The 25,589-nt window shown below is 46.1% G+C and overlaps 1 protein-coding gene across 3 annotated transcripts in view; it reads left to right on the plus strand.

The window, feature by feature from the left end:
- The first annotated feature begins 1,713 nt into the window (after positions 1–1,713).
- The window catches only part of BEND6 (BEN domain containing 6), a 54,354-nt gene continuing 30,478 nt past the window's right edge, over positions 1,714–25,589 (plus strand). Inside the window, exons 1-2 of one of the 3 annotated variants that reach the window (XM_056137383.1) lie at positions 1,714–1,734; positions 24,878–25,094. In XM_056137383.1, the coding sequence (XP_055993358.1) occupies positions 24,975–25,094 (120 nt within the window). In that variant the 5' untranslated portion in view covers positions 1,714–1,734; positions 24,878–24,974. Of the gene's footprint in view, positions 1,735–2,421; positions 2,486–24,877; positions 25,095–25,589 lie in introns of those variants that run through there. The other 2 variants (XM_056137382.1, XM_056137384.1) reach the window with 2 other exon arrangements.

The following is a 25,589-nucleotide window of genomic DNA, read 5'->3' on the forward strand; positions in this document are numbered from 1 at the left end:
AGCCTTTGCCACAATAAACCACCCTGAGCACTGACACTCGAACCTGATTGAGTGAAATTCTCCCCCCAAAAAAGGGAAAATTATCACAAGTTGAGGTTAACCTAGAAACTCACAAAGAAATGCTGGGTGGGTGAGGGGAGGCCCTTCTCTTTTTCTTTTTCAATTGTGCTCTAGCTATTTTGTGTGTGTGTGTGGTGAGGGGTAGCTAGGCAGCTCTCGCACCTAATTGCCACATTCAGATCTGCAGCTCAAGGAGGACTGAGCTCCCCAATTCTGAGACCCCAAGGACCAGGACCCACCATCCCCAACCATCTGATGAAGCCAGATCACAATCCCAGCCACTTTGCAAAACTCAGCCTGTGAGCAGGCTAAAAAGATGGGCGTGGTTTGCGAGAGAAGCAGGCAAACTTGAGAGCCTACAATGAAATGCTCATGCAGTGTCCTAACTTCCTAAAAGCTCTCCTCTGCCCTCCTCGTCGTCGTCGGACAGCCAAGGGAATAACCAGGCAGCTGACAGCACCCAGAAAGCTTCCTCTTACAAATTACAGATTGCCAAGGAGGCTGAAATCCGCTCTGAGGCTGTTTTCTAAGACCTGCAGGGCTTTTTGAGGGGCTGCCTCTCTCTCTTTCTCTCTTTCTCTCTCTCTTTCTCTCTCTTGTAAAACGCTCCACTACACAAGGAATGTGCACTGAGGCTGGGGACTGGTCGAGGAAGAAACACGACGTCACTTTTGGCTTGGGCGCAGCTCGCTCGCCATGCAAAGCCCTCCCGGTGTCTTAAGAGCACACCTAATGATGGATATTGGTACTCAGGAAAGAGAACGACTTCTGACCTTGAGCGTGCGCGCTAAATAAATTACCTCGGAACGAAAGTGGTGAGACCTCAGAACGGCATCTGGGGAGAGAAGAGAGAAGAGGGTGGGGGTCAAAACTGAGACTTCAACACCACTTGGCACGTCATCTCTGCTTTCCTGGGGGACTGAGACTGATGGGGTGGCCACGACGCACGCGCTTCGAATGGAGTGGGGACATCCCGGGGGATCGGGAGGTTACTAGGCCAACGGTCTTGGGTGCACCCTCCGCGCGAAGTTTCAGGGAAAGTTCTGGGGGGGAGTCGGGGAGCCCTGAACCCTCCGAGCCTGGCTTTCTGGGCCCTAGGCTCCAGCAGAGGGTCGGTGGAGGGCGGCTGCCGCAGCCCCGACTGCCCTCCAACCACCCTGACCCGCTTTGGCCAAGTGGCACCAAGAATTCGGCGCGCCCGGCTCCCCACCCAGCGCCGCCTGGCATCGCCGCCAGGAGCGCGGCCCGGGGGAGACCGGAGGAAGCGGGTGGACGCGGGAATCCACCCATCCGTTGCCCAGAGGGCGAGCGAGGGGCCTTCCCTCGCGGACCCCAAGGTGCCGGCGGGCAGCGGGCATCGCGGGGGGCCAGGGACCTCCGCAGCGCAGCGCGGCGCGGCGCAGCGCGGGGCAGCGCGGCGCGGCGCGGCGCGGCGGGCAGGGCGCTCCGGGTGGAGGCGGGCGCCGCCCCGGCCGCGCGCCCCGCGCCTTACCTCGGCTCCGGGAGCGGCCCGAGAGGACCGAGCGCATCGGATGCCTGCCCTTCTGGAGCTTTCGGTGCCAGCAGCAGAAGAAGACGAGGGTGGCGATGGTGCCCAGCAGGAGCAGCAAGAGGAAGAGCGCGCACTGGATGCTGTAGGGTCGCAGCAGCACGAGGAACGCGGCGGCGATCATGGTGCGGGCCGGGCGCGGGGGGCCGGGGGGCGGCCCGGGCCGGGGGGCGGCGCTGCGGGGACCCGCCGGGGCGCGCGGCGGCGTGGGCGGCTCAGCGCGTCCCGCCCGCGCGCGCCGCGCTCAGGCCCCGGCTCGGGAGCTGCGGGCAGCGCGGCCCGTGACTCAGCGCGCGGCGGCCGGCCGGGGCTGGGCGGCGGGGCGCCTCCCTCCTCCTCCTCCTCCTCCTCCTCCTCGTCCTCCTCCTCCTCCTCCTCCCCGGCGGGGCGCCCCCGCCCCCGGCCGTGCGCAGACCCCGGGCGCCGGGAGGAGGAGCGGCCGCGCCGGGCGGGCCCCGCGCATCTCTGGGCGGCCGCCGCCGGCCGGGGCATCCCCGGCGCGGCGCGCACGTGGCTCGGGGCGGGGACGCGGCGCGGGGGGCGCGAGGGGGCCCGGCGGGTGACATCACGGCCCGGCGGCGCGGCGCGGGGGGCGGAGGGGCCCCGGCGGGTGACATCACGGGCGCGCGGACATGGATGCGGCGGCGGCGGCGGCGGCGGGGGCCGCCGGCTGCGCCCGGGCCTGAGCGCCCCGCGCGCGCCCCTGCACCGTCCGGCCCACCGCCCGGGGGGTCCCGCATTGCTCGGGAGCGAGCGGGCGTCCGGGGGGCGCCCAGTGAGCCCCGGGTGCACCCCCACCCACCCACCCACCTCCCCATCCTCCCACCACCTCCCCGCGCCCCGCCCCGAGCTCGGGGCTTTGGAAGATGCTGCCGGGTGAGCGCTCTGCTGCGGGCGGGAGGAGGGTCCCCGCCCCCCGGAGATCGGGGGTCCCCCGCTCCCCCACGCCCTGCTCGCTCCAAAGGGGAGCCACCCCGCAGCGGGACCGCCCGGCGTGGACTGTCTGGCCCCCCCCCCCCCCCCACCCCATCTCCTCCGTCCCGAGCCCGGTGCGATTCGGCCGCCGCCGAGGCACCCGCGGGTGCTTGCGATCCCCTCGCGGCCAGGCGTGTCCCATCACTCGTGGACTCGTTCCATCTGGTCCCAAGGGCGAGGCGGCGGTGGCAGATTGGGGGAGGGGGAAGACGGACAGACGGAGGAGGTTGGGGGCCGGCGTGCAACGGTTTCGGAGGAGAGAGGGAGGTTGGCGGGGGGGGGGGGGGGGTGGTATTGATAAGCTCTCACGCCCGCCCCCCGGCCGCCCTCGCGCCCCCTCCGATTTCTCGGCAACCCGCAGGGAAGTCCCCAGCAGTGGCTGGCGGGGGGCGGGTCTGCGCCCCCCGCGTCCCCGAGCCGCCGCCGCTGCGGCCGGTCTGCGGCATCCCGCGGCCCAGGCCCACCCGCGCGGTACCGCGGTGCGCGGAGCCCCGGTCGGTGCTGGGTTGGGCTGTCGGGGGCTGTGTTTGCTGGGGTTGATTGACTCGCATGCGTGAAACTGCAGTAACAGTAACGAGGTAACAATGTTACTGCATTTCTCGAGTTTCTTCTAAATGACTACTAAAATGGACCCTGGAATATTTCAGAGGTGGAAGAAATTGCATGGTTTGCAGAAGGTTGCTTGGGTTTTTGGACTGGGTTTTTTTTTTTATATATATATATACATATCTATTCTGAAAATCAGTTCATAGTTGGCTACATTGCTTAGGTTTTGCTGTGGATTTGCAGGATCCCGAAATCAGTGTCGTTTTCTCCAGCTGGACCAAAATCCGTGGCACCGCTGCTCTGCGTAAAAGCTTAACCATTGAAGCTCTGAGGGCTTTCTCGTGCGCCGGCTGATGCGTAAGCATCAAAGCATCTTGCCTCCTGCGTTCCTTAAAGCCCAAAGGCATAAGCACGGCTTCCAGATGAATCCAAAGAGCAGGCTGGTGTTCCTTAGGCACGACTTGCTTCTTGAAACACAGAAACACTCGTGAGAGTGGCATGTGTCGCGGCTTTAGGTGGTATGGCCCCCGGGACGGAGGATGTAACGGGGAGGGATCTTGAGATGCTCAAGGGATGCTGACTGGGAGCGCGCCAGGGCTCTGCAAGCCAGCATGGGCGAGGCTGACAGGTAGCACTGCGTCACGTGCTCCGTGCTCAAGGTTTTCTTGGTACCGCAGCCCACTGCGGTAAGAGACTATTTCTGTTCCTTGTGGGTTATGGAAGAGAATCCTAAGGACCCACAAGGCGTGTGAGAGCAGGAAAGGGGGAATTCTTTCCCACCTTGGGTTCACAGTGGGCTGGTAGAGATTTAAAGCCACTAAGCAACGAGAAAAAAAAATCATCGGATTTAGAAAGGTCCTCTTTACCTTATATATCTTGACTAAAATGTGTGAGTGAGCCAAAATGACCTAGATATCCTTGAAATGTGTCTATTAGCACAGACTTTGCTTGGTAGCCAATTTGCGGCGCATGTTTTGTGACTAACACCCCCCGAAAAGCAACTAAATAGCAATTATGATATTCCAAACTGTTTCTTTGGCTCCCTTGCTATCAGCCCAAGTCTTTGCCGCAGCTATTTGTAAGATTCCAGTGCAGAGAAGAACCACATTTATCCTTCTCTTGGCAGGCAAATACTTAACTGCCATGTAATAGGCTCATGCATTTTCTTTTTTAGACATTCGTTTGTTTTTTTTTTTTTTGCATCACTTATCTGAAGGAGACAAATAACAAACAAGCCAAATCATGAAAGGAATCTAACCTTTAGATTCTTTTGTTATTTTCTGATTTGTTAGTTTAATAGTTATATTAATTATTTAACTACAGTCCAGTCACGGTCACGGTCCTCCCATTGTTCACCGATTTGCTCGGGTGGGCCCAGTAACATCTCCATCGTGAGACCTCTTGTTACTGGAGCTGGAGCGATAGCACAGTGGGTAGGGCGTTTGCCTTGCACGCAGCCAACATTGCCAACCAGGGTTTGATTCCCAGCATCCCATATGGTCCCCCGAGCACTGCCAGGAGTGATTCCTGAGTGCATGAGCCAGGAGTAACCCCTGAGCATTGCCGGGTGTGACCCAAAAAGCAAAAAAAAAAAAAAAAAAGACTTGTTGTTAATGTGTTTGGCATATTGAATACATCACAGGTAAATCAGAATTAACTGGCATGCTGCTAATGGTCATTTCTGTGTTTATGTAATGCCCAATGCACTGCAAATCTAATAAATATTAAATCAGTTGATTATTCCTTTATGGAAGTTTAGGGCATTTGCCTTGCATGCGGCCAGCCCGGCTGACCCGAGTTCGATTCCTCCGCCCCTTTTGGAGAGCCCGGCAAGCTACCGAGAGTATCTCGCCCCCACGGCAAAGCCTGGCAAGCTCCCCATGAGGTATTCAATATGCCAAACACAGTAACAACAAGTCTCATGATGGAGATGTTACTGGGCCCACTGGAGCAAATCGATGAACAACGGGAGGACAGTGCTACGGTATTTAGTTGAACTCATACCTCTCCCTACTCAGTTTTTATTAAAAAGGAATAATTGAGACCTTATAAAAGTCACGGTAGCCCGGCAAGCTACCGAGTGTATTCAATATGCCAGACACAGTAACAACAAAGTCTCCAATGGAGACGTTACTGGGCCCGCTCGAGCAAATCGACGATCAACGGGAGGGCCTTTACCTTTACCTTATAAAAGTCACAGAAGATTTAAGTTTTATAGTGGAGATATAGAAAGAAGGCGAAATCTTTATCAAAAAATGAAATTTTGGGGCTGGAGCAATAGCACAGCGGGTCGGGCGTTTGCCTTGCAAGCGGCCGACCCAGGTTCGATTCCCAGCATCCCATATGGTCCCCTGAGCACTGCCAGGAGTAACTCCTGAGCGCAGAGCCAGGAGTAACCCCTGTGCATCGCCGGGTGTGACCCAAGAAGCAAAAAAAAAAAAAAGAAAAAAAGAGAAATGAAATTTTGGAGTCAGGGAGACAGCGTAAGGGTTCGGGGGCTTATGTCTTGCATGCCCAAGCACCCAAATTAGAAGCTCAACCCTGTATGTCACTGCCGCAAGCGTTGAGCTGGGCCTGAGATTGAACTATCCATCCTAGCTGGCCAAGTATTCCTGGGAGTGGCTGTGCTTAAAAGCCTCCCCTGAAAAAATAAATAAATAAATGTAGAATATGTAATTTTTTAAAAATTTGTGATAGTCCTACACTGTCATTCAAAAGAAAATAAATGAGTTGGGCTGGACAAAACAGTTGAGACTTGTCAAGTACATTGATGAGGGGTAGAAAGATAGTACAGTGGGCAGGGTGCTTGCCTTGCATGCGTACAACCCAGGTCCGATCCCCAGCATCCCGTATGGTCCCCTGAGCACTGCCAGGTGTGGTTCCTGAGTGCAGAGCCAGGAGTAACCCCTGAGCATCACTGTGTGTGGTCCTCAAAAAAGCAAACAAACAAAATAATTTAAAGTAAATTGATGAGGCGTCATGTTGCTCTTCCTCCCTTGAATTCTCAAACAAATTGAGTATATATACACTGTCACTGTCCTCCCAGTGTTCATCGATTCACTCGGGCCCAGTAATGTCTCCATCATGAGACTTGTTGTTACTGTGTTTGGCATATCGAATACGTCACAGGGAGCTTGCCAGGCTCTGCCATGCGGGTGGGATACTCTCGGTAGCTTGACGGGCTCTCCGAGAGGGGCGGAGGAGTCGAATTCGGGTCAGCCATGTTGTCCACTTGCAAGGCAAATGCCTTACCCACTGTGCTATCACTCCAGCCCAAGTATACATACAAAAAAGGAAACAAAAGGAAATATATTCATTTTACTCAGAGGAAAAAGTCAGGCTAAAGAACATGGCATTGCTCTAAGGCCAAATACCCCCTTTTTTCTTTTTCTTTTTATTTATTTATTTATTTATTTATTATTAGTGAAACACCATGAGGTACTGTTGTAGATTTACAATTTTTTGTGCTTGGGTTTCGATTATACAATGATCAGATACCCAACCCTCCACCAGTGCCCGTTTTCCACCACCATGGATAATATCCCCCCCACCCCCATCCCCCCATCCCCCCCTGCCTCTGTGGCAGGGCAATCCCCTGTGTTCTCTCTCTCCTTTTGGGTGTTGTGGTCTGCAAAAGAGGCATTGAGTGGCAAACATGTTCAGTCCATAGTCTACTTTCGACATGCATCTCCCCTCCTGGGAGGATCCTCCAAACACCCTTTCTTTGGTGCTCCCTTCTCTATCTGAGCTGCCCTTTCCTCTAGGATACCCGGCTGGCCTCTAAGCTATGGAGTAATCCTCCTGGCACTGATCTCAGATATTCTTGGGTATTAATCTCCTATTTTATTACTTTATATCCCCCAGATGAATGCAATCTTTCTATGTCTATCCCTCTCTTTCTGACTCATTTCGCTTAGCATGATACTTTCCATGTAGTACCACTTGTATGTAAATTTCATGACTTCATCTTTTCTAACAGCTACATAGTACTCCATTGTGTAGATGTCCCAAAGTTTCTTTAACCAGTCATCTGTTCTTGGGCACTCCGGTTTCTTCCAGTTTCTGGCTATTGTAAAGAGTGCTGCAATGAACAAACAAGTGCAGATGTCACTTCGACTATACTTTTTTGCCTCTCTGGGATATATTCCCAGGAGTAAATATCCCCTTTTTTCTTACTCAGCATGCCCACCTACATTTAGAACAGTAAGGTAATGCATCATAAACTACTTCTTGCTTGGATATCAGAGGTTAAACATAGCTTGACACATTTCAGTCCATGAAATGAGCAAGAAGCAGGAACATGTATGAAATGGGACCATAAATATATCAGAATTGACCACTAGTAGCCTTTAGGCCTCCTCCAGTTTTCCGCATCATTAAGTCATCCCTCCTCCCAAAGACGGAAGTGAGAAAAGGGCTTTAATAAAATGATAGAAACATCTTCCATGTAGTACTAGCTAGAGGGAGGAAGTTGTGGGAGAAAATTTTTTATTATGCATCAGGAAGAAACGTTAAGAAAAGAGGATTTCCCATCAACAATGTAGAAGCAAGTCAGGAAAGGGAGAAAGGGAAGATGATTCCAATTCTGAGCTAAGGTTTTGAAGGGAAAGACGCTAAACATTTTTTATCTTTTTTGGGGGGGGAGAGGTGGACACACCCCGCAGGACTGGGCAGTGGGGACCTGCTCGCTAGACCTCCCACATGCAAAATGTATGTTCCAACCTATATCCCCTGTCTGACACACTCCACTTTTAAACCCACTGCAGTAGAGGGACCAGAAAACAACCCTATGAAAATGTTTGGCAACCCTGTGAAAACATGAGTAGAGAGTTGAGAACCAGAAAACTGTATAGGAATCAACATAAATCGTAACTGAAATTGTGGCGGTGCATGAAATGAGGAAGAGAAAGAACTGAAACAAAAGGAAGAGAAAGAACAGAAAAGACAACGTTAGCGATAGCTGCCAGTTGTGAACTAGAAAAGGAGAGGCAAGACTGTGAAAGCCTACTGGCAAGAGTTTTCCCGTGACACTTTTCTAGAATAAATGCACAAATGAGAGTTGCAGGAAGACAAAGCCAGGCAGTGCCGAGGAGAGCTCTCGTAATCTTCCAGAGAACTGATTCCTCGTCATGGGAGAGAAGAAGTGGGACTTGACAAAGTGGATAAAGCAGTTGCATACAGAAGTTGGAAAAAGTTAAGTCTGAAAGGGATGAGTGAAAATGTAATTAAAGGGGCTGGAGCGATAGCACAGCAGGTGGGGCATTTGCTTTGCATGCAGCCTCCCGGGTTCGATTCCCAGCATCCCATAGGGTCCCCCATCTCCCCCCAGCACCGCCAGGAGTGGTTCCTTGGTGCAGGGCCAGGAGTAACCCCTGAGCATCACCGGGTATGACCTCAAAAAGCAAAAAGAAAAAGAAAAAGAAAAAGAAAATGTAATTAAAGTTCAACAAAGAGTGATTTTTAGGGGAAGATAAGAAATACCTTGGGGGGGGGAGTGGGGCTGTAGCAATGGTCCATTTATATAGCCTATCTGGGAACTGGAGAGGCAGCACAGTAGATAGAGCTTTTGCCTTGCACTTAGCCAACCTGGGTTTGATTCCCAGCATCCCATATGGTCCCCTGAGCACTGCCAGGAGTAATTCCTGACTGTAGAGCCAGGAGTAGTAACCCCTGTGCATCAGCAGGGTGTGACCCAAAAAGCAAAAAAAAAAAAAAAAGAAATACCTTGGAAATTGTCCCAGGTTGCCTGTGAGATCTTACTGCAAGCCTATTTGGAAGTGAGCAAATTATCTAACTGGTAATCACATAAGGACGTTATTATGAAATAAAAACAGTTTGTCTAGATAGCACAGCAGGTAGGGCGTTTGCCTTGCACGCAGCCAGCATGGCCAACCCGAGTTCGATTCCTCTGCCCCTCTCGGAGAGCCCGGCAAGCTACCGAGAGTATCTCGCCAGCAAGGCAAGCTCCCCATGACGTACTCGATATGCCAAACACAGTAACAACAAGTCTCAAAGTGGAGACGTTACTGAGCCCGCTCGAGCAAATCGATGAACAACGGGAGGACAGTGTTTGTTTGTTTGTTTGTCTAGAAAGGATGCTGACAGTTATCAAAAATAAGTCATGATTTTGGATTCATGGTTCGCTTGTTCCTAAGTGGAGTTTTTGATTCTTAGAATTACGTGGCTTGGAATTCAAAGGGATTTGGGAGGAAAAATGAGAACACAGCTTGCTTATTGCCAAATGACTTTTCATGACAATAACAGTGCCTACATGCACACGTTTTTCTATTGAGTGTAAAGGAGCTATATCATTTGAAAGAATTTACATAATCTAATCTAATCTTAGGGAAATTCCCAACCACCAGAATCTGGGTAGCCATGGTATGAATGGATCACTTTTTTTTCCCACATTTACGTTTGGGGACATAAATAAAGGTATTTATAGTAATATCAAATTTTATTTTCTGCAAAAATAAAAAACCCTCAGGAAAATTCTCATATTGTAGCACTGTAGCACTGTCCTCCCATTGTTCATCGATTTGCTCGAGCGGGCCCAGTAACATCTCCATTGTGAGACTTGTTGTTACTGTGTTTGGCATATCGAATACGTCACGGGGAGCTTGCCAGGCTTTGCCGTGCTGGCGGAATACTCTCGGTAGCTTGAAGGGCTCTCCGAGAGGAGTCTTACTGTAATTTAAAATTTTAAGTTTAATTTTAATTTTAAATCTTACTGTAATTAAAAAACCTTTTAAAATAAAAGCATCACTATAAGAGAAAATATTTCGAATGGAACCATTCAATTTGTTTTTTTTTAACACTTCAGAAAATTTAGAGCCTGATTGGAACTTTTTCCCTTAAAGATTGTGGTATTCGTGATAATACATACAATAGAGGGGAGTGGGGGTTCTTTTTTGTAAGTGTTTCAGATTTCTCAGAAAAGTCTGCTGAGTTTGGGAGTTTCAGAATGTCGATATAATTGAATTCATCTACTCTATAATGCTTTGCAGACAGTTTTTGGAGAGCAATCATTTATTATCTACAAGCAGAAGGAATTCATTTATATAGTTTCACGTTGAGTGTGGGATTAGTCATGCAGCAAAATACTGAGTCATTTGGCCAGAAAATTTACTCATAGTTGTATGAAGTGCCAACGGAAAATGTAAGCGCTGTTCATAAATCAAATTACGCAGCTCTTAGGGTTATAAATCACTGAGCAGCGTTGATCATTCTTATTCAGAGCGTAAAATACTTCCACCATTTCTAAGAAAGGGGATTTATAAAGCAAGTTTAAGGGCACTCTAGATTTATTTATAAATTTATAAATTTACAAATTGTAAACTTATAAAGCAAGTTTATTGCACTCTAGATCCAAGAGAAGAGTAGCCATATGAGTTCCAAACATTTTTTTCATTAAGTGAAGAAAAAAGTGAGATAGGTTTATATTGAGAGTAAATATATGAGATTATAAATCATTATGGACTACAATCTTGACTAATGTTTATGAATTAAACTTCACATTGTGTTCACAAAAGGACATTTAACAATCGAGTCTAATAATGATGATTTAATATAGCAAGATAATAGCAGCAATCTAATAGTTATCACTTTTTTTGGTTTTTTTGGGTCACACCCGATACTCAGGGGTTACTTGTGTTGTGTTTTGAGGACCAGGTGATGCTGGGGTTGGAGTTACATTCTGGCAGATGTCGATTTCTGAGCTAGCTCCTAGGCCACATCTCTAGTTCTTCTCCCCGCCCCCACCAGCACCCCTTTACTTAAACACCATGATTTACAAAGTTGTTCGTGATGATTTGTTACAGGCATTTAATATTCCAACACCAAGGCTGGGGCAGTAGTACAGCGGGTAGGACGTTTCCCTTGCAGGGACCGGCCCACGTTCAATTCCCAGCATCCCAGATGGTCCCCTGAGCACCGCCATGAGTAATTTCTGGGTGCAAAGCCAGGAGTAACCCCTGAGCATTGCCAGGTGTGACCCAAAAAGCAAATATATATATATATATATATATATATATATATATTTGGAGCAATAGCACAGCAGGCAGGGTGTTTGCCTTCACACGGGCAACCTGGGTTTGATTCCTCCTTCCCTCTTGGAAAGCCCAGCAATCCACCAAGAGTGTTCCGCCCACATGGCAGAGCCTAGCAAGCTCCCCATGGCGTATTTGCTATGCCAAAAACAGTAACAACAAGTCTCGCAATGGAGACATTCCTGGTGCCTGCTCGAGCAAATCAATGAAAAATAAGAGGACAGTGCTACAGTACAGTATATATATATATATATATATATATAGTGTTAACAAAAGGACACTTAACAATAGAATTTCATAATGATGATTTAATATAGCAAGATAATAGCAGCAGTCTAATAGTTATCACTCTATTTATATGTGTGTGTATACATATACATGTGTATGTATACACACACACACACATATACCAACACCAATTCTACCACCACTGTTACCTTCCCTCCACCACTGTCTCCATTTTCCCCTCAAGCCTGCCCCCATAACAAAATCAAAAATCACAAATCATCCTGTTAATCGTCGATTGCCTCGAGCAGGCCCCAGTAATGTCTCCTTCATCCTAGCCCTGAGATTATATTCAAGGCTCTTTAGGAGAATGAGACCCATCATTGTTACTGGTATTTGGCATATTGGGTATGCCACGGGGAGTTTGCCAGACTCTGCCGTGTGGGCAGGTTACATTCGGTAGCCTGCCAGTTTGTCCAAAGTAGGAATGAGATAATAAGATGCCATAATAATATGTCACGTGGCCGCATTTGCAGCCGCACAGTTCCGGGAGCTGGTTTTTATAGTCTCTGAGTCTTGGCCGTTGATGTAACCCCCATAACGGTCCCACAATAATCTATTTTATACTGCTTGCTACCACTAAATGGCTAATGGAATGGTTTTTTAAAAAAAAATACTTTGGGAAAAGAAAGTTTGTGAAAAATTGTTGTATCTCACCATGGGGACCATAAGTCCTTGTGGAGGGTTTACTAAACTGTTGCTGCAAGTTAAATCTTCAGTGTTCACGTTTTTGTGAAGTCCAGTTTAGTTGACTTCCGCTTTCCATTCCCATCCCATCTGCAGTGCTCCTACTGGGATGCTAGTATTGTAGATCTGGAGATGTCACTCCAGGAAATTCAGAATATTTAAGTGGGCGGTCTGGCCAGAGGCATGGCAGCCACTGTAGAGGGGTGAGCGTGACTGCTGGGGCTTTGGTAGTATGGGAACGTGGCTGGTCCCCCTCCTGAGATGGCCCCAGAGCTCTCATCTGAGAAATTTTTGTGGCTAGTTGATCTCGTTCGAGAACAGGGCTGGTAGATGAGCTCCCACCTCTATGTCTAGCCATTGATCTTTGAAGGACTTCTGCATTCCGCATCACTGTATCACTGTTGTTCATCAATTTCCTCAAGCAGGCACCAGTAATGTCTCCATTCCTCCTAGCCCTGAGATTTTAGCAAGTGCCACATTGGCGGCTCTTTCAGGGTCAATGGAATGAGACTCATCATTGTTACTCGATTTTGGCATATCAAATACGCCACGGGGAGCTTGCCAGACTCTGCCGTGCGGGCAGGATACTCTCAGTAGCCTGCTAGGTTCTCCAAGAGCGAGAACTAGACAATAAGGGGTTTTCCGGGAGCTTGGTTTTATAGTCTCTGGTTCTTGGCCGTTGATGAGATTCCACAGTGCCGGGGGCAGGTGGTGGGTGTAACTGTCTAGCTACTGAAAGATGGGGGATCTGGGTGGAGGAGGCCCAGTCCAAATCTGAGCAAGCTTGGAGATCTCAGCCTCAGGTCCTGCACACCTGGGTTCCTCTGCCGGTTCCTTCATGCATTCCGTATTTTGTGTTAATAGTAGATTATGTGCGAATGCCTCAGAATGCTGCAACCCTGAAAGAATAACTTTACTATTAGAGTAGAGCAAGCAAGTATGACTTATCCCAGTAGAATGTATCTGGAAGATCTAGATAGAGGAAGAAAATGTGTATATCAAAATGCCAGTGCACCTCAATACTTTGTGGAGTGAAACAAGGAAATAAATAGCAAATGCACTAAACTAGAACTCAGTAGTTTATATTTAAAAGAGGCTGGAGCAATAGCACAGCGGGTAGGGCCTTTGCCTTGCACGCAGTCGACCCGGGTTCGATTCCCAGCATCCCATAGGGTCCCCCGAGCACCGCCAGGAGTGATTCCTGAGTGCATGGGCCAGGAGTAACCCCTGTGCACCGCCGGGTGTGACCCAAAAAAGAAAAAAAAATAAGAGAGGAAGGCAAAAAACGGAAGGCTTGTTTTTGCTGGTGATATCTCTGCAGTAGGACTTCTTGAGCTGAAATTCAAGAACAGGCTACTAGGGACCTGAAACAATATGCGAAACTGTGGGTCTCTTTGGGGGAGATGTGACTCATGTCTTCATCAGACTCTTCAGGAGTCATCCTGGAGGGTAACATAGTTTCCTGGTTTGTAATTTGTCTGCTGCTGCCCACACCAAAACTTAGCAATGCAGGCAGCAGAGATATGACCCCTTCCATTCCCTTCCATTTTCGTCATCCTGTGAATTTTTTTGGTAGAAAAATATAGTTGCTCATAAGTAGGTGACTGTTTCTCATGGTCTAGATATTGGAAGTAGAGGGGGAAAAAGTGATGAAAATTGTCAACTGTAAATCATTGGGTTTTTTTTAATGCTTCCACAAGTTACAAAATAATATTAAAACGAGAAAATAATTGGTAACAGACAATCAATTAATTAAATGATTAAGTAAACGTTGTGAAACATGTGACTCAGCATATCGATTATATTTAGACTTAAACAGCTGGCTTTTTTTTTCAATTTTGGTCCACAACTAGCAGTGCTCAGGGCTTACTCCTGACTCTGCCTGCAGTGCTCGAGGGACCACATACGGTGCCTGGAACAAGCCAAGCCCAGCCAATAGCAAGACAAGTGGCTTAACCCTGATACTATCTCTCCCGCCCCTACACTTAAATTTTTCAGACTGTGCAAGAACAAAATTATAGAGATATTGGTAAATGGTAACACTATTGCATTCCTATATAATATTAACGTGGGGCATAATGGGATAAATATGCTTTTTCTCTTGGGATTTTATTAATTAAGGGATTATTCTGGGCACTTTATTATTCAGGGGTCCTTCCAGGGTACTCTGGGGGACCATGCAGTGCAGAGAATTGAACCTGTGTGCAAAGCATGTGCTCCAGGAGAGAATTCTCTAACCTTGGGGTCAGAGAAAGTAGCTGACCTTTCATTTTGGAATTGTCAGATAAATTAATATTGAAAATGTTTTAAATTTATCTATTTTATTTTTTAATTTTATTGAATCATGGTGAGATAGTTACAAACTTTCCTGTTTGAGTTACAATCACACAATGATCAGACACCCATCCCTCCACCAGTGCACGTTCCCCACCACCAATATCCCCGGTATACACCCTCCCTTTCCCACCCTCTCCCTGCCTCCGTGGCAGACACAATTCCCCATAATCTCTATCTACTTTTGGGCATTATTGTTTGCAATACATACCCTGAGAGGTTATCATGTTTGGTCCTTTGTCTATTTTCTGCACACATCTCCCATCCCGACCGATTCCTCCAGCATCTTTTTCTTAGTGATCCCTTCTCTATTCCAGCTGCCTTCTCCCCTTTGCTCATGAGGCAGGCTTCCTTCCAGCTAAGGAGCAATCTTCCTGTCCCGTGTATCTACTATCCTTGGGTGTCAGCCTCATGTTATGTTGTTTTAATACAGAAAGAGTCCACAGAATGGGAAAGAATATTTACCCAATGCCCATCTGATAAGGGATTAGTATCCAGGATATACAAGACACTAGTAGAACCGTACAAGAAAAAACCTCCAACCCCATCAAAAAATGGGGAGAAGAAATGAATAGATGTTTTCTCAAAAAAGAAATACAAATGGAGCCAACAGGCACATGACAAAATGCTCCACATCGCTAGCCATCAGGGAGACGCAAATCAAAACAACGATGAGATATCATCTCACACCACAGAGACTGGCACACATTCAAAAGAACAAAAGCAGCCTGTGCTGGCACGGATGTGGTGAGAAAGGGACCCTCCTTCACTGCTGGTGGGAATGCCCACTAGTCCAGCCTTTCTGGAAAACAATATGGACGGTCCTTCAAAAACTAGAAATTAAGGGGCTGGAGCGATAGCACAGCGGGTAAGGCGTTTGCCTTGCACACGGCTGACCCAGGTTCGATTCCCAGCATCCCATATGGTCCCATGAGCACTTCCAGGGATAATTCTTGAGTGCAGAGCCAGGAGTGACCCCTGTGCATTGCCAGGTGTGACCCAAAAAACAAACCAAAAAAAACCCCTAGAAATTGTGGTATATGACTCCACAATACCACGTCTCAGAATTTTTCCCAAGGATGCAAAAAAGCACAGTAGAAATGACATCTGTACCTGTGTGTTCATTGCAGCACTGTCCACAATAGCCATTATCTGGAAACAACCCAATTGCCCTAGAACAGATGACTGGTTAAAGAAACTTTGGTACATCTACACAATGAAGTAATACGCAGCTGTCAAGAGAGATGAAATCATGAACTTTTCTAATAAATGGATAGACACGGAGAGTATCATGCTAAGTGAAATGAGTTAGAAAGAGAGGGACAGACATAGAAGGAATAATTGAAATTTGAACCATTCAATTTTTTTAATGCAGAGGCCTTGGTTTTTGTATTGGAATTATTACTTATGTGAGTTTTTGAATTGGTCTAAAAGTGATTCATGTTCTAGAATTTGATTATCTAAAGTAAAAAGCGTAATGACCTCATCTTGCTGTCTAATTTCAAGATAAATAGAACATTTTATATCAATAAGAAATATGATCTGTAAAATGAGTGGCATGACTTATAGTTACTGTAATATAGAACTTTTAATTGATTCTTACTTTTCTTTAGCCTTATCATTGCATCTTTGTTTTTGATAAATGGAGAAAAGTGATATCAATGTGCTGGGGAGTGTGATCAGATAATAATCAAAGAAAGCATGCCAAGGAGAAAATACTCAAAAAAAAAACCCTTTTTTTAAAAAAAAAACATTTTTTAAGGAAGAACTATTTTAATTTTCTATTAAACATTCTTTTTTATAATTTATTTATTTATTGAATCGCTGTGGGAAAAGTTACAGAGCTTTCAGGTTTAGGTCTCGGTCATGCAAATATCAATCACATTTCCCTTGACCAATACTTATTTTTCACCACGAAGAACCCCGATAAACCCCCACCCCCTGACCCTCCCAATGCCTGTGAGGCAGATGAATTCTAGTTAACTATCTACTTTGGCTAGATTCATTGTTTTATAAAAGATGCACCACTATTATTTAGAGTTTACACCCCCAAATCAGACATGCTGAAAAAACATTGTGAAATGATTTGCTTTCTACAGCTGGGTTCAAGAATTAAATGATAGTGGCCACGCGGTTTTTGGATTTCTGCTATTTTACTTATTAACTCTGGAAGTATTTCTACTGAGAGTCAGATAATTAAGAGATTGGTTTCTGTGCTCTGGAGTCATGGCCGGGCCGGAGAGCCGCTCGTCGGGGGCAACTGGTGACCTCGGTAGGGCGTGAAGGACGAGCCGGGAACGGCCCCCTTCCCATGAGGTTTTAGTCGCCCCGTCACCACCAGCTCATACCTGGCTTTCCACAAGGCTCCCAGGTGGCTGCCATCTTTCTTTCCAGAGGGGAGAAGGCGGAAGGGACCAACACCCTTTCCCCTCTGGGCAGACATGGTGGTATGGATTAACGCATAGTCCGTTCACTTTTCTGCTACAAGCTGCTGGGCTCTGCATTAAGTCCTTGTGCTTCTGGGGCCATGGCCATGCCGGAAAGCCGCTCGTGGGGGGCAACTCTATTAAACATTCTTTCAAATGCATTACTTTATCTTACTGAATTATAAAAATACATTAGCATTAGAAAAACTAGGAAGGAAAATTCAATGTGAAAAATCAAACTTATTGAGAAAGAAAAATTTAATAAAGGACTGAGAACTTTACAAATTTAATTAAATTCATATAATTTGAAAACTGTGTATCACAGAGCAAAGTATTCAAGTTTTAACAACAGCACGTCATAATTTGAATACACTGATGGTTTTCAAGAAGGAATTCTATTTAAAAGTACTTTTCTTTTAAAAAATAGGCCTGTTCTCAACTACAGATTTCTCCCCCCGTGCTCTGATCATATTTCCTTTGATTTGGAAAGAAAATTTCATGTTGGCATGAAATGCAAAATCTGGGTTTTTTTTTCTTCTTCTTAAAAAAGATCCGACTATAGAACTTTGGAAATGCACACGGGTTACTCCTGGCTCTGCACTCAGGAATTACTCCTGGCAGTGCTCAGGGGGGCCATATGGGATGCTGGGAATCGAACCCAGGTCTGCTGCGTGCCAGGCAAATGCCCTACCTACTGTGCTATCGCTCCAGCCCCAGAACTTTTAATGAGAAACAGATTAAGGTATTAAGTGGACAATACTAATATTGGCAAACTACTGGGATTCAATTTCTTCCCTAGTTCTCCCAAGGAAAAGTTGAATGAATCTTCAGTAGAATGACCCTTAGAAATTCTTTATAAGCAAAATGAGAGCTTTTGTTTCATAGTTCTGGGATATTGTTGTTCCTGATTTTATTCCGAAACTCAATTTTATCTCAAACCATAATGATCACATCTAGCTTTGTAATGCACAGTTTCATATGTGGTTCAGCCCAACCGTAGTATATGGTTAAACTATCTACACAGAGTGAGGGAAAACAGGATTGGGTACGCCTATTCAGAAATATATCTCAGGCTAGTTGCCAATGTATAGTTGCAGCCTAAGTTCCAACAATGAAATATAGCTCTGAAGCCCCATCTTGACTTTCAAACCAGCAGGCAAGGGAGCGGTCAGCCTTCTTATCTGAGTTAGGGAGCACGGACCCTTTGCCATTCTGCACCCTCCACACCCACCCACTGTCCTTCACCTTGAAGGTAACCGAGCGACATCATATATTATTTGTGACCAGCAATAGAAAACAAATTGTCTACTGTTGCCTTTTCGGCAGATCTGAGTGTTGGGGTAAAATCCCAAATTATTAATAATGGTGGGCATGTTATAGACCCAGAGACTATAAAACCCAGCTCCCGAAAGCGACATCTTATTATCTCATTCTTACTTCGGACAACCTGGCAGGCTACCGAATGTAACCTGCCCACATGGCAGAGTCTGGCAAACTCCCCGTGGCGTACCCAATATGCCAAATACCAGTGACAATGAAGGGTCTCATTCTCCTAACCCTGAAAGAGCCTTGAATCTGGCACTTTTTAAAAAATCTCAGGGCTAGGACGAAGGAGACGTTACTGGGGCCTGCTCGAGGCAGTCGACGAACAACAGGATGATCGTGATCATGACTGCGATTGTGGTGTCGAAATGTTAAATGTGATCAAAGTATAGAGAGAGTGATTTGGAAATCATCTGCCCCACAGGTAGGGGGAGGGTGTGGGGTGAGGGTATACTGGGGTTTTGGGTGGTGGAGAATGGGCACTGGTGAAGGTATGGATATTTCATTGTATGACCGAGACCTAAACCCAAAAGCTTTGTAACTGCTCTCACGGTGATTCAATAAATAAAATTATAAAAAAAAAAAGGGGGGGGGGAGTAAGGTGGAGTTCATGCAAAATTCAATCAGCCCAATAAGTGGCTGAAAAAATAGCAGTACTCCTACATAAAAAAAAAAAAATACTACAAACTGCTCCCCTTCCCGATCGCCTGGGGAAGCCCATCCTGTGAACCTTGACCACCAGCCTCCGCTGAGGCCCAGGTTGTACTGCAGGGCCACCTTTGCCACCTGGACTTGCCTCTAGAAAACCTTTTGGAGGTCCTGGATTCAAGGGTAACTGTGCAGGGTCCTTCTGAGCTTTGCTATTCTCCTAGGCAAAAATTCCAAACGCTTTTACTCTTGACCACAGGCTTTTCACGGGCCATTGAGGTGGTTTGGTTACAGGGTGGGGCAAGTGATCGTCTTCCACTTTTCCCACCCTCTGTTTTCAGTGCCGTTACCTCTCTGCCTTAGACGTTTTCTTCCTGAACACACAAAGGGGAAAGTAAGCCAGTCACACTGTCAAATGAAAGATAGGAAAGAAGCTGGAGTTGGGGAGCCGGTGGCGGGAGTTAAGGATTAAGACACTATGCAAAGGGCTGGAGTGATAGCACAGTGATTAGGGCGTTTGCCTTGAACCTGGCCAACCCGGGTTCGATTCCCAGCATCCCATATGGTCCCCCCGAGCACCGCCGGGAGTAATTCCTGAGTGCAGGAGCCAGAAGTAACCCCTGTGCATCGCCAGGTGTGAATCTAAAAGGAAAAAAAAAAAGACACCATGCAAGTTCCAGAGTGATAGCACAGCGGTAGGGCGTTTGCCTTGCATGTGGCAGGCCCGGCCAAGCTGGGTTCGATTCTTCTGCCACTCTCAGAGAGCCTGGCAAGCTACCGAGAGTATCTCGCTTGCACAGCAAAGCCTGGCAAGCTACTCGTGACGTATTCGATATGCCAAACACAGTAACAACAAGTCTCACAATGGAGACGTTACTGGGCCTGCCCGAGCAAATCGATGAACAACGGGAGGACAGTGCTACAGTGCTTATTTTTATCCCAGTGATCTGTGTTCATCCTTTACATGTAGCAAAGTTTTAACTGTGTAAGAAGATTTGAAGTTGGGAAATGTGAGTCTGTGAGCCTTTCAATTTTTTTCCTTTAACTTTGTTTTGGCCACTCTGAATGTCCTACATCTTTTTATCAGCACTGCACTGTCAGCACTGTCCTCTTGTTCATTGAATTGCTTGAGTGGGCACCAGTAACATCTCCATTGTGCGACTTGTACTTTTTTTTTAAATAAATTTCAAAATAATATTGGCAATTTTTGAAAAGATATTTCATGTTACTGTACCAGTAGAGCCAAAAATGAACTTTATTCATTCAGTTCAGTTACAAATTTTTTTTCCAGAAATAAACATTGAATGTTTTTACTTGTCCCACTACACATTTAACTAGCTAGGTAATGGTAAAACTTTACTAGCATGTTTGAGCCCGGGGCCAAGACTAACAATTTTTATGGAAGAAAACTGCCCTCAGCAAGTCCTGTGAAACACTAAATGACTTTGGAAATTAGCTTTTATTGCATATTTTATAATGTTTCTTGATTAACTTATTAACAAATGGCAGGATAAAATATAAAGTTAAATGCAAAGTTTAAATAGGGAAGAAGTCAATTTAACACTAAGTAATATGTGACTCATAAGTAATGTTAAAACTACTTCCTCTGCTGTCAGAAAATTTGAAACAAGTGTCAGGGATATGACTCAATAATAGACCACATGTCCTGCACCACATGCCCCACCCCAAGACTACCAGGAGTGACCTCACCCACCCCCACAGACAGACACAAACTTAAAACAAGAAATGAGCTCTTTGTTCCCTCCTTAGACTTACACTGGTTGTATATATAAAGTTCAAATTACACTTCCCTATTTTTTGAGATCTTAATGCAAATGCAAAGTAAATCTTTTTTTTTTTTTTTTTTTTTTTTTTTTTTTTTGCTTTTTGGGTCATACCCGGTGATGCTCAGGGGTTACTCCTGGCTCTGCACTCAGGAATTACTCCTGGCGGTGCTCAGGGGACCATATGGAATGCTGGGAATCGAACCCGGGTTAGCCGCATACAAGGCAAACGCCCTACCCGCTGTGCTATCGCTCCAGCCCCAAAGTAAATAATTTTTAAAAATGTGTTCAGTAACACATTTTATGTGTTATTGAATATGTTCTCTCGAGTCATGCTGAATAGGATTGGCAGAACACTAGATGAAGGACAACCATGCGAGCAAGCCGGGTTCGCAAAGGACGACCGACCATATCCACACAGTAACCAAGCTCATTGAGGTTTCTCGGGAGTACACAATGCTGCTCAGTCTGACGTTCATTGATTTAAAGAAGGCCTTTGATTCTGTTGAGACGGAAGCGGTCATCGAAGCCCTAGTTAAACAGGGAGTTCAAACCCAATACATCAGGATCCTCTGTGAGCTGTATTACGGATTCACTACCAGGATCTCACCATTCTACCAGGAAGTGATCATCGACGTCGAGAGAGGGGTTCGGCAGGGTGATACATTTCACCAAAACTCTTCAGTGCCACCCTCGAGAACATCATGCGACGACTGGAATGGGAAGGAATGGGAGTGAAGATAGATGGTCGGCAACTACACCACCTCCACTTCACTGACGACATTGTTCTAATAACACCAAACATTAGCCAAGCGGCACAAATGCTGGCCGACTTTGACCGTGAATGTGGAAAGGTCGGACTGCAGCTGAATCTCATGAAAACAACGTTTATGAGAAACTGTCTCATCCCTGACATTCCATTTTCTCTCAACGGAATGAACATCTTCGAATGCAACAATTATGTGTACCTAGGTCGAGATGTCAACATGACAAATGACTGGCACCTGAATTGCGCAGAAGGAAAAGAGCGGTTTGGAACGCCTTCAAGAGAGTCGAAGAAATAGCTAAGAGAACCAAGAAGCTCTGGCTCCGGGCACATCTCTTTGATTCCACTGTTCTTCCTGCATTAACATATGCCACAGAGACCTGGGCCCTACGAAAACAGGATGAGAACGCTATTCGGGTCTCCCAAAGAGGAATCGAAAGAGCTATGCTTGGAGTATCACGCTTCACTGAAATGAGAGAAAGAATCCAGAGTTCCGACCTCTGTCGACGATCAAGAATCAGGGACGCTGTCTCGTTTGCCAAGGCATCGAAAATCAGATGGGCTGGACACGTAATGCGATTTGGAGACGACTGCTGGACTAGAGCCATTACCGACTTATTCCATGGGACATCAAAAGATCCTGTGGCCGCCCACCTACGAGATGGTCAGACTTCTTCATCAGGACCCTGAACGATCGATTTGAGGCTCTTCGTGTGCCTGGAGCAAGCAGATGCCATTGAACTACACTGGCACGCCACAGGGAGGGATGGAGACGCTACTGGCGCCAGCTCGAGCAAATCAATGAGTAATGGAATGTCAAGTGATCAAGCGTTCAATAACAATTGAGGGGCTTCCAGTTAATCTTTAATTGGAAGGAATAAATCTATGCATGCGGCGATAACATACTAAAAAGCAAATTCTAAGAGTTGAATATGCACAAGTAAAATTATAAGCTTGGGGGCTGGGGCAATAGTACAGCGGGTAGGGCTTCGCCTATCACACGGCCAACTCAGGTTCAATCTGCTGCCTCCCATATGGTCCCCCCAGCATGGCCAGGAGTATTTCTTGAGTGCAGAACCAGGAGGAACCCCTGAGCATTGCCTTCTGTGACCCCAAAAATAAATAAATATAAATAAAAATAAAATTATAAGCTAATATTGAGAGGACTGGAATTTCTTGGTGATGGCTGTACAATATTTATTGAAAACCACTGAATACACGTCAAACATGAAATGGTTGTTTTATGTTATGGGAATTTTGTAATTAATATCAGCATACATAGTACCTATCAGTGTGAAAGTTATGTTCAAAGATAAAATGCATAAACTCTTAGGGCCAGAGAGATAGGAAAAAAAAAAACAAACACATAAAGTCTGAATGTACTTTTAGCATTTACAAATTAATACTCGCAATTACAAATTAATACTCGCAATTGATTTTAATTACAAGGAACACTTTGAACGCCTTTTTGAAGTATTTATTGTGATACAGTTATTGATAATTTCACGCATTCATCATTCCAACACCACACCCACCACCAAGAGTACCCACTTCCCTCCAAGGTCCCCAGGGTCCTGCCCACTCAAATCCTTTCAGGTCCATTCAAGCCCATTCAATTGAATTGACTTTCCAATTCTGTTGCCCTTGGCCATTAGTTGCTCTCTTACTATGTATCTCTGTACCATAGATAGATAGATAGATAGATAGATAGATAGATAGATAGATAGTTCAAAGATACACATACACACATAACACACATTATTTTTATTTTTTAAGCACTGTGATTTACAGAACTGTTGCTGGTAGGATTTCATGCATAGAAGATTCCAACAACACCCCCCATTACCACCAGTATTCATTTCCCTCTACCATCATCACATGTCCCCTCCCAATCCAAACTCCCTAGCACTCCACTCTTTGTAAACTCAGTTCTGTAGCCTAGTTCTCACAAACCCTTTTCATCAAAATATTATTAGTTTGTTTGTTTGTTTGTTTGTTTGATTTGGGAATGGCGTCCCACAGTGTTGAGGTGCTCATGTGTTCAGGTGCACCCAGCTACTCTAGTCTCAGTTGGGGTCACTCAAGAGACCTTGAGGTGCCAGGGATCAAACCTTGGTCTTCTGCATGCAAAGCAAGTCCTCTAGCCTCTTGTGCATTCTTCAAGCTTGCAAATTCTGCCTTTAAAGTCTATGTTGGGGGCTGAAATGATAGCACAGCGAGTAGGACGTTTGCCTTGCATGCGATTGACCCGGGTTCGATTGCCAGCATCCCATATGGTCCCCTGAGTACCATCGGGAGTAATTCCTGAGTGCAGAGCCAGGAATGACCCCTGTGCATTGCCAGGTGTGACCCAGAAAAACCAAAATGGATAAATAAATAAATAAATAAAATTAATTATCTTTAAAAAATAAAGTCTATTTTGATTAGAAGACTTTCTCTCACAAAAAAAAAAAATTTATACTCAGGGGCAGAGAACATAGCTTTAAGAAGTACAAGCATCCCAGCATGCTTGAGATCCCAAGTTGATTCACAACTCCTCGAGGTCCTCAGTTTAATCTCAAATACCCAAGAACTGTCAGGACAGGATCACCCCCGACATGGCCACTAGCACTCCTAGGGAAGCTCGTACTAAAAATAAGACCATTCTCAATTACTACTCATAGATTTTTTTTTATGAATAGTTTTGTGAAAGTTAGTTGTATCTCTTACTCTTATAGAAATATTTTATCCTTGTTCTCCCATCATTGGAACCATGTCACCATTCATTTAATAGTGAAATTAAAAGTTGTTTAAATCAAAATGACACTAAATTGGTCCATGGAAGAAAGAATGGAACAAATTAATAAAAGTAGCTATCACTGTATCACTGTCATCCCGTCGTTCATCAATTTCCTCGAGCAGGCACCAGTAATGTCTCCATTCGTCTTAGCCCCGAGATTTTAGCAAGTGCCACATTGGAGCCTCTTTCAGGGTCAGGGGAATGAGACCCATCATTGTTACTGGGTTTTGGCATATTGAATACGCAGTGGGGAGCTTGCCAGACTCTGCCGTGCGGGCAGGATACTCTCAGTAGCCTGCCGGGTTCTCGGAGAGCGAGAACCAGACAGTAAGAGGTCTAGCTTCCAGGAGCTTGGTTTTATAGTCTCTGGATCTCGGCCGTTGATGGGGTTGCACGGCAGTTGGTGGGTGTAACTGTCTAGCTACTGGAAGGTGGGGGAGCTGGGTGGAGGAGGCCCAGTCCCGATCTGAGCAAGCTTGGAGATCTCAGCCCAGGGTCCCACACACTTGGGTTCCTCTGCCGGTTCCTTCATGCGTGAGGCTCGTCCGAGCATGTGGAGAGTGGTCTTGAGTATGGCTGTGTCTGGGTTCCGGAGGTCTTCAGGCACCGGGGCCCCATTCCAAAAAGTAGCTATAAGCATATAATATGTCCATTTTTTGTTTTTAAGGAAAAACATTAACTTTGGGGCTACATCAAGAATAGCATCATCTACATAGACATTCCTTTCTACAATTTCAGAAAGTCTTTGATAAATAATTGAGAAAATGCAGAAGATCTTGCAAACAGATGAAATTACCAACCCCCAAGCCCTTAGAAAAGGAAAAAGGAAACGCACAGAGACGATGGACTCAGAGAACGCAAATAGTGACATGGATAAAGGACAGGTGGGTGTTCTTGATAAATCCTGATAAATCTTGATAAGATTTTATTATCGAGTTCAACCATGGCTCTGTCATTTATTTTATAATTAGTAACCTTTCCCTCTTCTATTAATCTATGCTTCCCTTCATATTTTTGCTTAAGTGAAAAACTTAATTTCCTTTTTTTAAAATGTTGAACAAGTTGAATTAGAATCATGCCATGTTGTACATATGTATGCCCAACATGTATTTCCAGTTATGCCATTATTCTAATTTTCCTTGGTGTTCTGGGAAATTTTAAAGATCATTGTCACTGTCCTGTCCTCCTGTTGTTCATCGATTTGCTCGAGCGGGCCAAGTAACATCTCCATTGGAGACTTTATTGTTACTGTGTTTGGCATATCGAATACGTCACGGGGAGCTTGCCAGGCTCTGCTGTGTGGGCAAGATACTCTCAGTAGCTTGCCGGGCTCTCCGAGAGGGGCGGAGGAATTGAACCCAGCTCGGCCAGGCCGGCCA

The sequence above is a fragment of the Sorex fumeus genome, unplaced genomic scaffold, assembly GCF_029834395.1.
Source record: "Sorex fumeus unplaced genomic scaffold, SorFum_2.1 ptg000124l, whole genome shotgun sequence".
NCBI lineage: Eukaryota > Metazoa > Chordata > Mammalia > Eulipotyphla > Soricidae > Sorex > Sorex fumeus.